General features: G+C 36.3%; 1 protein-coding gene across 8 annotated transcripts in view; it reads right to left on the reverse strand.

Moving 5' to 3' along the window:
• The window catches only part of LOC123509003 (5'-AMP-activated protein kinase subunit gamma-2-like), a 120,297-nt gene that overhangs the window by 58,932 nt on the left and 48,865 nt on the right, over positions 1–12,500 (reverse strand). For 6 of the 8 annotated variants that reach the window (XM_045263295.1, XM_045263221.1, XM_045263517.1 and 3 more), the window contains 2 exons: positions 9,396–9,577; positions 4,357–4,452 (listed from right to left, as the gene is read on the reverse strand). In XM_045263295.1, the coding sequence (XP_045119230.1) occupies positions 4,357–4,452; positions 9,396–9,577 (278 nt within the window). The remainder of the gene's footprint in view (positions 1–4,356; positions 4,453–9,395; positions 9,578–12,500) is intronic. The other 2 variants (XM_045263682.1, XM_045263375.1) reach the window with 1 other exon arrangement.

Raw genomic sequence — 12,500 nt, forward strand, 5'->3', positions numbered from 1 at the left:
TAGGGACGAGGGAATAGAAAACGAGATGTGGTACGCAGGGGGGGGAGGGGTAGAAAACAAGTGTGTGTATTGCTTAGCTTCAAAAGGTCCACATGGAAAACGGAGGGACAAGAACTCAAAACTCTATAGTCTACCCAGGAAACACTGCCTTGGACACTACTGCAGAAATTGTCACAGAAAACAAGCCAGCGATGGGAGAAAATGGGAATACAAGGGTCAGCGATGGAAGAAAATGGGAATACAAAAGTCAGCAATGGAAGAAAATGGGAATACAAGGATCAGCGATGGAAGAAAATGGGAATACAAGAGTCAGCGATGGAAGAAAATGGGAATACAAGGGTCCAGCGACAACGATAGCGACAACAATAGCAACAGTACCACCACCATCACCACCACTACCACCACCACTACTACCACCACCACCAACATCATTTAAGGCCACAATGGAAGCTTTTAATTTTTTTAAGGGTTTGTAAGGGTGAATTTAAAGGGATATCTGTTAGCTAAGGGTGAATTTTAAAGGGTATCACAATTCTTAAGCACATTCTGAGGGGAAAGGTTTGGAAGAGAGAGATGAAGTACTCTAATACTAAAGGTAATTCCAAATATTTAAGTGTAAACCAAAACGCCATTAATTTCAACACTACACAAAAATTGAAGTCCTTTTCGGAGTGGAAACTAAAAAATATTGGCAATACACTCAACCCTCGCTTATCCAAATTTTGATTTATCCAGACAGTGTTCAGATAATAATTTAATAATTTGAGCCCAGATGGCAAACTAATTCATTCAAGCAACGCGCCGCTCACACACCGCCAGAAACAGCCAACAGATGTAGGCAGGCGGTTTGCTCAGTCTTCATCCACGAACTAACACATTGCCAAACTGTCTGTCACCGTGGTACTGGACTCACTGTTCTTCACGGCAATGAAGGTGTTTTGTTTGTTTTTTCAATGTGTGCTGGGCTGTTACTGTTAGGTTAGTTTTATAGTTAAGTTCACTTACATTAAATTAGTTTTGATATAACTGGTCAGGGAAACCATTAATTGACTAAATTTTGCATTTCCTGAAAAGTCTGAGTCAACAAACATCTGTACAGTATTTGACAAGCAAAGGACCCATTTGTGTTATCCAGACTTTCCATATTCCAGACTGGCGTCCGCACCATCTAGTCCAGAGAAACGAGGGGCGAGTGTACACCAAAATAATCCTAAATCTTAACTTTTAAAGTATTTTTAGGGAAGATAAGCTGTTTAAAAAATATATACTTAAACAACATAATTTCCAGTAACCAGAAAACAATCCAATATCTTATAAGGTGTAAAAATAAAATTAAGGCCAATATACCTAAACAAACCTAAATATTAACACTTTAAGACAGTTTTAAGGGAAGTTGAGTTGCTTAAGAGGGGAATATACTAAAATAATATAATTTACAGTAACCAGAGAGCAATCCAATGTCTTATAAGCTGTAAAAACAAAAAATAAATACACCTAAATAAACCTAAATATCAATACTTTTAAGGCAGTTTTAAGGGAATTTAAGGTGTTTAAGAGAGAAATGTACTAAAACAACGATAAACAATGCAATCCAATATCTTTCAAGGTGTAAAAACAAAAAATAAATAGTAATACCTAAATAAACCTAATTATCAACACATTTAAGATAATTTCAAGGAATGTTTAAGAGAGAAATGTACTAAAACAATGATAAACAATGCAATCTTTCAAGGTGTAAAAACCAAAAATAAAGAGAAATATACACAAAGAATCCTAAATTTTAACACTTTTAAGGCTTTTTAAGGGAAGTTGAGCTGTTTAAGAGAGAAATACACTAAAACACAAAATCCCAATAGTAGAAAGAGATCCAATGTCTTATAAGCTGTAAAACAAAACAAAAAAAAAACAAAAAATAGATGGCAATATACCTAAATAAACCTAAATATTAACACTTTAAGGCAATTTTAAGACAAACACACTAAAACAACACTAAATTCCAATAGTAGAAAGCAATCCAATATCTTATAAGCTGTAAAAACAAAAAAATTAATGTAAATGTTGACTTTTAAGGCAGTTTTAAGACAAATACACTAACACAACATTATATTCCAATACCAGAAAATAATACAATATCTTTATAGGCAGGAAAACCTAAATTTCAAGAGCTAAATACCAAAATAAACTTAAATATGAAAACTTTTAAGGCATTTTAAGGGAAGTTGAGGAGTTTAAGAGAGCAATGTACTAAATCAACACTAAATAAAATAATGCAATATCCTTTAGAGTGTAAAAACAAAAATAATGGCAATATATTCAAATAAACCTAAATTTTAACACTTTAAGGCTTTTTAAGGGAAGATTTAAGAGAAAAATATACTTAAACATGATTCCCAGTAACCAAAAAGAAATGTAACACAAAAATTTAAGTGCAAAAAAAAAATAATAAATAATAAATAAGAGCAATGTACTTAAATCAACCTAAATTTTAACTTTTAAGGCATTTTTAAGGGAAGTTGAGGTGTTTAAGAGAGATATACACTACAGTAACACTAAATTCCAATACTAGAAAGCAATCCAATATCTTTTTAGGCGTGAAAACCCAAAATTTATTGGCAATATACCCAAATAATCCTAAATTTAAACTTTTAAGGCAATTTTAAAGAGAAATTTAAGAGAAAAATATACTTAAACATAATTTCCAGTAACCAGAAAGGAATGCAAAAACAGAAATTAGTGCAATATACCCAAATAATCCTAAATTTTTACTTTTAAGGCAATTTAAAGGGAAGCTGAGCTGTTTTAAGAGAGAAATGTACTTAAAACATAATTTCCAGTACCAGAAAGGAATCCAACCCCAAAATTTTTGGTGCAAAATGAGAGATAAGAAGAAATTGAAGTGAAAAATACAAAAAAAAAAAAGGAAAAAAACTGAAATATCAACTTTTAGAACAATTTTGTAAAGAGAAGACAAGAGAAAAGGAAAAAAAAAGACAAGACGATGATTTTGAACCAGAATAGAGAGAAATAATGAGAAATAAGAAGAAGAAAAATAGAAAGAAGGAAAAAAAATCTGAAATATTAACTTATAAACCAATTTTTAGAGAGAACATGAGAGAGAAAAAGAAAAAAAGACTAGACTTGATAATTTTGAACCAGAATAAAGAGAGAAATAATGAAAAATAAGAACTGAAGCGGAAAATACAAAAAGGAAGAAACTGAAATATTAACTTTTAGAACAATTTTTAAAGAGAAGACAAGAGAGAAAAGGAAAAGATAGACAAGACTTGATGATTTTGAACCAGAATAAAGAGAGAAAAAATAAAAAATAAGAAGAAAGTTAGGTGAAAAATAGAAAAAAGGAAAAAAACTGAGATATTAACTTATAAACCAATTTTTAGAGAGAACACGAGAGAGAGAAAAAAAAGACTAGACTTGTTGATTTTGAACCAGAATAAAGAGAGAAATAATAAAAAATAAAAAATAAGTTAGGTGAAAAATAAAAAAAAATAAATAAAGAAAAAAATAGAAAATATTTAGAGAACTTTTAAAGAGAGAGAGAGAGAGAGAGAGAGAGAGAGAGAGAGAGAGAGAGAGAGAGAGAGAGAGAGAGAGAGAGTAAAAGACAAGACTAAACACCAATTTATGACCAGAATAGAGAAACTAAAAAAAAAAACAAGAAAAACCTCCCAGCGATAGACAGGGAGGTGTGATGGGGGGAGGTGATAGATAGAACCTGTAGTGCCACTGGGGTGATAGATAGATAGATAGATAGATAGATAGATAGATAGATAGAAAGGAAGGTGCCAGAAGGGTAAAAAGATAGACAAATAGATAGGAAAAGGGGGCCAGAGGGGTGAACGACAGACAGAAGGGGTGTGACTGGAAGGATAAATAGATGGTGAGGGGTGACGGGTGTGCTTGGGGGTGTAGGGATGAGGGGGTAACTATGCGGAGGGTGAGCAAATGAAGTGCGTGCGGAAAGACTATTGCTTCTAACTAGTGACTGCGTGCTGGGTGAGAGAGAGAGAGAGAGAGAGAGAGAGAGAGAGAGAGAGAGAGAGAGAGAGAGAGAGAGAGAGAGAGAGAGAGAGAAAGAGAGAAAGAGAAACACATCCACAAAACCACCACTAGAACCAACACTAACAACAACAGCATCAATAACAACAACAACAACAACAACAGTAACAGTAACAGCAGTAGTAGTAGTAGCAGCAGCAGCAGTAATAATAATAGTAGTGGTGTAGCAGCAACAATAATAGTAGTGGTAGCAGCAGACCTAGACAAAAATACACTAACAAGAAGGAGTCACTATCATCATCATCAGCATCACTATCATCATCATCATCAGCGCCTAACCTGACAAGACTTGGAGAAACGACCCAGCATAATTTGTCTCTCTCTTCGCTGGGCATCTCGTTCCCTTCGCCTGCGCTCCTTCTCATCATTCCAGTTCTGTATGGTGGTGGTGGTGGTGGTGGTGGTGTGTGGGAGAGATGATCCGTTGAGTTAGTGGAGGCATGCATGGGTGGTGGGGTGGGGCGGGACGGGTAGAGACGGGGGGAGAGGGGGTGTTTTCGGGTTAGGTTAGGTTAGGTTAGTGTGATTTTGGTTTAGGGTGAAGTGTAAGTAGTGGTGGTGGTGGTGGTGGTGGAGGATTATCTGTGTGTGTGTGTTTCAATAACCTGCATTTTACGAGAGAGAGAGAGAGAGAGAGAGAGAGAGAGAGAGAGAGAGAGAGAGAGAGAGAGAGAGAGAGAGAGAGAGAGAGAGAGAGAGAGAGAGACCACACTTATCAATAGTACACACACATTTGACAACCAAGGACAGTCATGTGTGTGTGTGTGTGTGTGTGTGTGTGTGTGTGTGTGTGTGTGTGTGTGTGTGTGTGTGTGTGTGTGTGTGTGTGTGTGTGTGTGTGGAACTGCAACACCAGAGGGCAGTGTGTATGTATGGTGGGGACTAAGGACATAATGGGGGTCTGGGGGAGGGGACTGGCTGGTGATGGGGGGAGAGGGACAATAACACCAGTAACACCAGCCATTAGTAGAACCTGGAATTAATTATATTTACACCATTAAACCTTGAAATGCTGGGAATACTAGGAATGCTGGGAATATGTACAGTGCTACCCCTGGGGGAAAGAAGGAAAACACACACAGGGGAGGTGGTTGTATAACTAAAGAAGAGGATGTTTTTGTTAACCCTGGGGGAAATTATACAATTTTTGTACTACCCTGTGAGAAAATATTAGTTTTATGTGTTTACCCTGGGGGAATGAAGGTAAACACACACAGGGGGGTTGTATTACTAAAGAAGAAGAGGATGTTTTTTTAACCCTGGGGGAAATTATATGGTTTTTTACTACCCTGGGGGAAAATATTAGTTTTATGTGTTTACCCTGGGGGAATAAAGGCAAACACACACAAGGGGGAAAACTGTTGTATTAATGGCAAAGAATAGAAATTTTGTGTATTACCCTGGGAGAAAATATTAGGTTTTTTGTTAACCCTGGGGGAATAAAGGCAAATGCACACATGGGGGAAAAGTTTTTGTATTAATGGGAGAGAATGTATTTTTTTGTTTACCCTGGGGAGAAATATAGTTTTTTGTTTACCCTGAGAGAAAATATTAGTTATTTCTACCCTGAGGGAATATTAAGAGGTAAACACACACAGGGGAGAATAAATATTAGTTCTGTATTACCCTGTGAAAGAATGTAAGTTTTCTTCAATTACCCTGGGAGAAAATATTAGTTGTATTTCTACCCTGGGGGAATATTAAGAGAAACACACAGGGGAAATACATAGTTTTGTATTAGCATGAGAAAGAAGTTTTTTGTATTACCCTGGGAGAAAATATTAGTTTTGTAATACCCTGGGGAAATATTAAGAGGCAAACACACACAGGGGAAGTTTCTATATTAATAGGAGAGAATATAAGGTCCTGTGTTACCCTGGGAGAGAATGTAAGATTTTTTTGTATTACCCTGGGGGAGAATAGAAGTTATTTGTTTACCCTGGGGGAATATTAAGGAAGAACACACACACATGGGGGAATACATATTACTTTTACATCACCCTGGGAGAGAAAAGGAGCACTACCCTGAGAGAACATATTCTTCTCTACCCTGGGGGAACATTAGTACACAGATGATGCATACAGCATTAGTAGAGCCTTTGTACAACCCTGGGGGAATAGTGAGCATTTGTACAAACCCTGTGGGAATATTAGTGGAAAAAATTAGATTGTTAGGCAAACAACCCCTGTGGGAATATTAGTGGAAAAAATGAGATTGTTAGGCAAACTGTACAACCCTGGGGGAATATATCTTTGGACAACCCTGTGGTAATAATATAAGCTTTGTATAACCCTGTGGAAACAATAACCCTGGGGGAAAATCATAAGCTTATGCACAGCCCTAGTGAGAAATTATAAGCCTCTGTACAACCCTGTGGGAATATAAACTTTTTTACAACCCTGGCTGAAATCTAAGCTTTTTTACAACTTAAGTGGAGAAAATCAGCCTTTTTCAACCTGAGAGGACGTTACAACCATTTTACAACTTAAGTGGAGAAAATCAGCCTTTTTACAACCTGAGAGGACGTTACAACCATTTTTACAACCTAAATGGAAGTTACAACCATTTTTACAACCCTGAGTGCAAGTTACAACCATTTTCACAACCCTGAGTGCAAGTTACAACCATTTTTACAACCTAAGTGAGTGCAAGTTACAACCATTTTTACAACCTAAATGCAAGTTACAACCATTTTTACAACCCTGAGTGCAAGTTACAACCATTTCTACTACCTGAGTGGAAGTTACAACCATTTCTACAACCTAAATGGAAGTTACAACCATTTTTACACCCTGAGTGCAAGTTACAACCATTTTTTCAACCTTGAGAGAAATTACGACCATTTTTAATATGTTTTCTATAAATTTGCTTGCAGTGCTTACCAATCTAGATATACAGCTAACCTAACCCAACTGAATGTAACCTAATGTAACCTAACCTAACCTAACTAAACCTAACCTAACCCAGCCTTGTTTTCACCATCGAACCTCAGTAATAAGCTTTTTATAAATACACCTGCACTGCTTACCAATCTTGATATACAGCAAACCTAACCTAACCTAACTAAACCTAACCTAACCCAGCCTTGTTTTCACCATCGAACATCAGTAATAAGCTTTCTATGAATTCACCTGCAGTGCTTACCAATCTAGATAAACAGCTAAACTAACTCAACTGAGTGTAACCTAATCTAACCTAACCTAACCTAATCTAATCCAGCCTCATTTTCACCACCAAACCACAGTCCAGGTAACTCTCGATTTATGCGAGTTTAATTTACACATTTTTGTTAATACGCGACCGAAAAAATATTATAATTAATTAAATATGCATGATTGGTTTGCTTCTACACGATTTGGACCACATCCCACAACCCCCTATTATCTATTGTTGCTTAGGAGAATTACAAGTTTGTTTTACGCGAATTTTGAAATACGCGATGTCTCTTGGAACACATCTATTGTGTAAATCGTGTAATAAGTTTTCTATAAATTTACCTGCACTGCTTACCTATCTAATCTACCCCAACCAAACTAAACCCAGCCTAACCTAACCTAATCTAGCCTTGTTTTCATCCGAGCCTCAGTAACACCACCATTTCTCAGCCAAAACACTGGAGAGGAACATGGACACAGTACGCCTGCATGCTCACTCTTACCCACACTTCGACTCATAACCTGAATAAGCTGAAGATAACCAGAACAACCACCACCATCACTACCACCACCATCACCACCACTGCCTTCTTCACCACCATCATCATCATCATCATCATTAACATCACTATCATCACCACCACCACCACTTCACTTCAATTAGAGCCCTTTGATAATGCAGAAAATTTGTTAACATGTCACTAGAACCACAGAAACACCCTTAAAAACTTGTGTCACCAACTAGACCCCTTTGATAATGCAGAAAACTTATTAACATGTCACTAGAACCACAGAAACACCCTTAAAAACTTGTGTCACCAACTAGACCCCTTTGATAATGCAGAAAATTTGTTAACATGTCACTAGAACCACAGAAACACCCTTAAAAACCTGTCACTTCAACTAGACCCCTTTGAAAACAGTGAAGGTGCTGTGAGGTGCATGTTCAAGAGTATGCATCATAAATTTTTGGTGATTAAACCATTTTATTAACATTAGGAAGGGTCTATGGAGGTCAGAAGATTAATGGCCACAGTCTTCACTATTTCAACCCCCTCCCACATAAGTTTCCGAAGCTGTATAGAATCACCAAATAATCACCAGAATGAATATGGAAACACATCATGGTGCTTTTAGAGACTGATGCATAGAGAAACAGAAATGAAGGAGATAAACACAGCCTGCCTGAGTTACTGCACACATTCACACATACACACATACACTGACTTACCATATACTGAGAGAGAGAAAGAGAGAGAACTATTCAACTGGCTCGTATAAAAATCAATCGAGAAAGAAAACGAGAAAAATGCAGAATAATCAAAATAAATCAGGTTTTATGAAAGGAATCAGCGGTAAAATGAAATAGAAAATAAATAATAAGAGGAAGAGAAAGAAAAACGTGAAAATAACAGAAATCAAATAGAAAATCATTGACGCTGGGATTAAAATGAATAAATAGATAAATGAATAAATAAATGGAGAAAAAGATGTTAAATAATGAAAAGGAAAATATAATAAAAGGAAAATGGTGAGACAATAAATAAATAAAACGGGCAAAAAGAAAAACAAGGAAAACAAAAGAAAAAAAAGAGAAAAATATGAAAAAATAAATAAATAAGAGAAAAAAAAAAAAAATAGTATTCAATATAGAAATAAACAAACACAACACCACAACACCTGAACAAAAAAAATTAAGAAATAAAAGAAAGAAAGAAAGAAAACAAATAAATAGGTAAATAACAAGAGGTAAACAAATAAATGCAACACCACAACACCACAACACAACACCACCTCACCTGCACTGTTTTCTTCACAACACCTGCACATACAAAAAATTAATAAATAAATAAATAAGAAAAAAAGAAAGAGAAAAACAAATAGAATAATAAACAACACCACAACACCACAACACTACACCATATCACCTGCACAGCGTTCTTCATGGATAAATAAGACAAAATAAATAAATAAATAAATAAAAACGAAAAAATTAATGAAGTAAACAAACACCACAACACCACAACACCACACAACACCAGCTCACCTGCACAGTGCTCTTCAAGGATAAAGAAAAAAGTAAATAAATAAATAAATAAACAAGAAAAAGTAAATAAATAAACACCGCCACAACACCGCAACACCACACAACACCAGCTCACCTGCACAGCGTTCTTCATGGAGGTGATGATGTTGGGTTTGCGTCCCACTCTTGAGGCATCTGACTTGGAGCGTGGCCGTCTGCCCAAATAGTCAAAGAAACCAGGCTCCTTCTTCTTCTCCTTCTCCTTCACACTGGCATTGAGTACATCATCTCCACTCTTCCTCCTCTGCCGGGCTGCCACTGTAATGGTTGAGTGCGTTAGTGTGTGTGTGCGTGTGTGTTAGTCTATGTGTGTGTGTGTTGACGTAAATCTATTCTCTATCTCTTTATTCTATCTTTATTCTTTGTTCTTTCGTCTCTTTCTGTTTCTCTATCTCGCTCTTTCTCTTTCGGTCTAAATCATGGTTGAGTGCGTTAGTGTGTGTGTGTGTGTGTGTGTTGAGGTAAATGTGTTCTCTATCTCTTTTATTTCATTGTCTTTATCTTCTTTCTTCTGTTTCTTCTTCATTTCTCTTTCTGTTTCTCCATCTCTCTCTTTCTCTTTCTGTCTGTCTACCACTGTAATGTGTGTGCATGTGTGTTGATATAAATGTTTCCTTATCTCTTCATTTCATCTTTATTCTTTATTCCTTCATCTCTGTTTCTCTATCTCTCTCTCTTTCTCTTCTGTCTGGTTACCACTGAAATGTTTGTGTGTGTTAGTTTGTGTGTGGAAAGGGATAAACATTTCTCTATATCATCTCTTTGTCTCTTTTTCTCTCTCCTGTCCAGCTACCACTATAAATGTTTGTGTCATTCCTGCGACTCTATGTAACACACTAACACACACACAAACATCAAGACAACCTACTCTTAACATTCCTAATATAAAGATTCTCTAGACACTAACACTATTTCTATCACCTTCACTATCTTCTACAATGCACTAATACACATAAACATTGCCTATTAACATTCTATCACCATTTCTATTACCCACAATGCACTAACTAACATTCTCTAAACTCTAACACTATTTCTATCACCTTCACTATCTCCTACAATGCACTAACACACATAAACATTGCCTATTAACATTCTATCACCATTTCTATTACCCATGATGCAATAATAAACATTCTCTAAACATTAACTCTATTTGTCATATTTAGTTTTTATTTTCTTTTTTTTTATATACAAGTTGGTCAAGGGCAATAAAAAAAAAAAAAAAAGTAGAGATGAGAAAAATAGAGTTAGTGTTTAGTGAATGTTTATGGTGCATTGTGGCTAATAGGAAAAGTTTTACAAAGGCCCACTTGGTTGCCAGTTCCCCTAAAGATCATATAAGTTAGCTTCTGCAATCCACAAAGTTACTAACACATACAAACATTGCCTATCAACATTCTACCACCATTCCTGTTACCCACAATGCACTAATAAACATTCTATATATGCTAACACTATTTCTGTTGCACTTTCACTATCTTCTACACTGCCCTAACACACAAACACTGACATTAACACTATTTCTGTCACCTTCACTATCTACACTGCCCTAACACACATAAACACTGCCTCTTAACACATTATCACTCTTATCTAACACTGCACTAAAGGGTTCTCTACAATAGTCCTCCCATCACTGCCCTTCACACTGACACAAACACTCCTATACACAAAGGCATTCTAAACACATTCCCAGCATATAGACAGCCAGTGGTTAGCCATTTCCTGCTCTCACACTAATGCTAATACTAATACTAGCACTAATACTTAATCCCTTCAGTACTGGGACACATTTTTTCTTGTTTTGTGTGACATTAGACCTTTTTATTGACGTTAGGATGGGTCTATGGAGGGCAGAAGGTTAATGGCCACAGTCTTCAATATTTTACTTAAGTTTTGTGTACCATTAGACCATTTTATTGACATTAAGAAGGGTCTATGGAGGTTAGAAGATTAATGGCCACAGTCTTCACTATTTTAATCCCTTCAGTACTGGGATGTATTTTTACCATATGTTTTGTGTGCCATTAGACCATTTTATTGACATTAGGAAGGGTCTATGGAGGTCACAAGATTAATGGCCAGTCTCCACTATTTTAATCCACTATATGAGTTTCTGAAGCTGTATCAAATCACCAAATAGTCACCAGAATGAATATAAGGTGTGATTAGACCATTTTATTGACATCAGCAAGGGTCTATGAAGCTCAGATGATTAATAGCCACAGTCTTCACTATTTTAATCCCCACATGAGTTTCTGAAGCTGTGTAGAATCACCAAACAGTAACCACAGTGAATATAGAAACGCGTCCTGGTACTGAAGGGGTTAACACACTATGAACTAACAGCCAACGAACCAGACTCACTTGGTTTAGTCAGGTTAGGTTAGGTTTGGTTAGGTTAGGCTCCAATTCACAATTCATGCATTTTTATTGTTTTTTTTAGCTGTTTTGCCATGCGGTGTTTTATTATTGTTGGTTATGCGTGTTTTTCTGCTTCCCATGCACATACACACATACACACAGACAGACGGACACACAGACAGACGGACACGGTAATGAAGAGTAAGCTTTTAATTAAATAGAGGATATGGTTAGCTTTAAAAACACACACACACACACACACACACACACACACACACACACAACGTTCATATCAGTCATTTCCTTACACACACACACACAACGTTCATATCAGTCATTTCCTTACACACACACACAACGTTCATATCAGTCATTTCCTTACACACACACACACACACACACACACATGACATTTGATAGCAAGACAGTGACATCCTTACACCACGTTTTCTATGAGCTTACATTAATAAAACAGTGCCGCAGTGTCTTCTAGTGATGATTAACTCTCTCTCTCTCTCTCTCTCTTTATTTACATTCCTCGCGTTTTTTTTTTTTTTTCCGCCAAAATTAAATGAATGAGTTTGTATCTTATTATTGCTATTGTTTTTCTCTCTCGGACGAATAAATAAAACTCTCTCTCTCTCTCTCTCTCTCTCTCTCTCTCTCTCTCTCATTTTTCCCGCCAAAATTCAATCGTATTGTTGTTGTTTCGTAAAAATGTTTTGTATTTTATTATCATTGTTGGTGTTTTCCCTCGAGCGAATAAATAAAGCTCTCTCTCTCTCTCTCTCTCTCTCTCTCTCTCTCTCTCTCT

The sequence above is a fragment of the Portunus trituberculatus genome, chromosome 1 (assembly GCF_017591435.1).
Source record: "Portunus trituberculatus isolate SZX2019 chromosome 1, ASM1759143v1, whole genome shotgun sequence".
In the NCBI taxonomy this organism is placed as follows: domain Eukaryota; kingdom Metazoa; phylum Arthropoda; class Malacostraca; order Decapoda; family Portunidae; genus Portunus; species Portunus trituberculatus.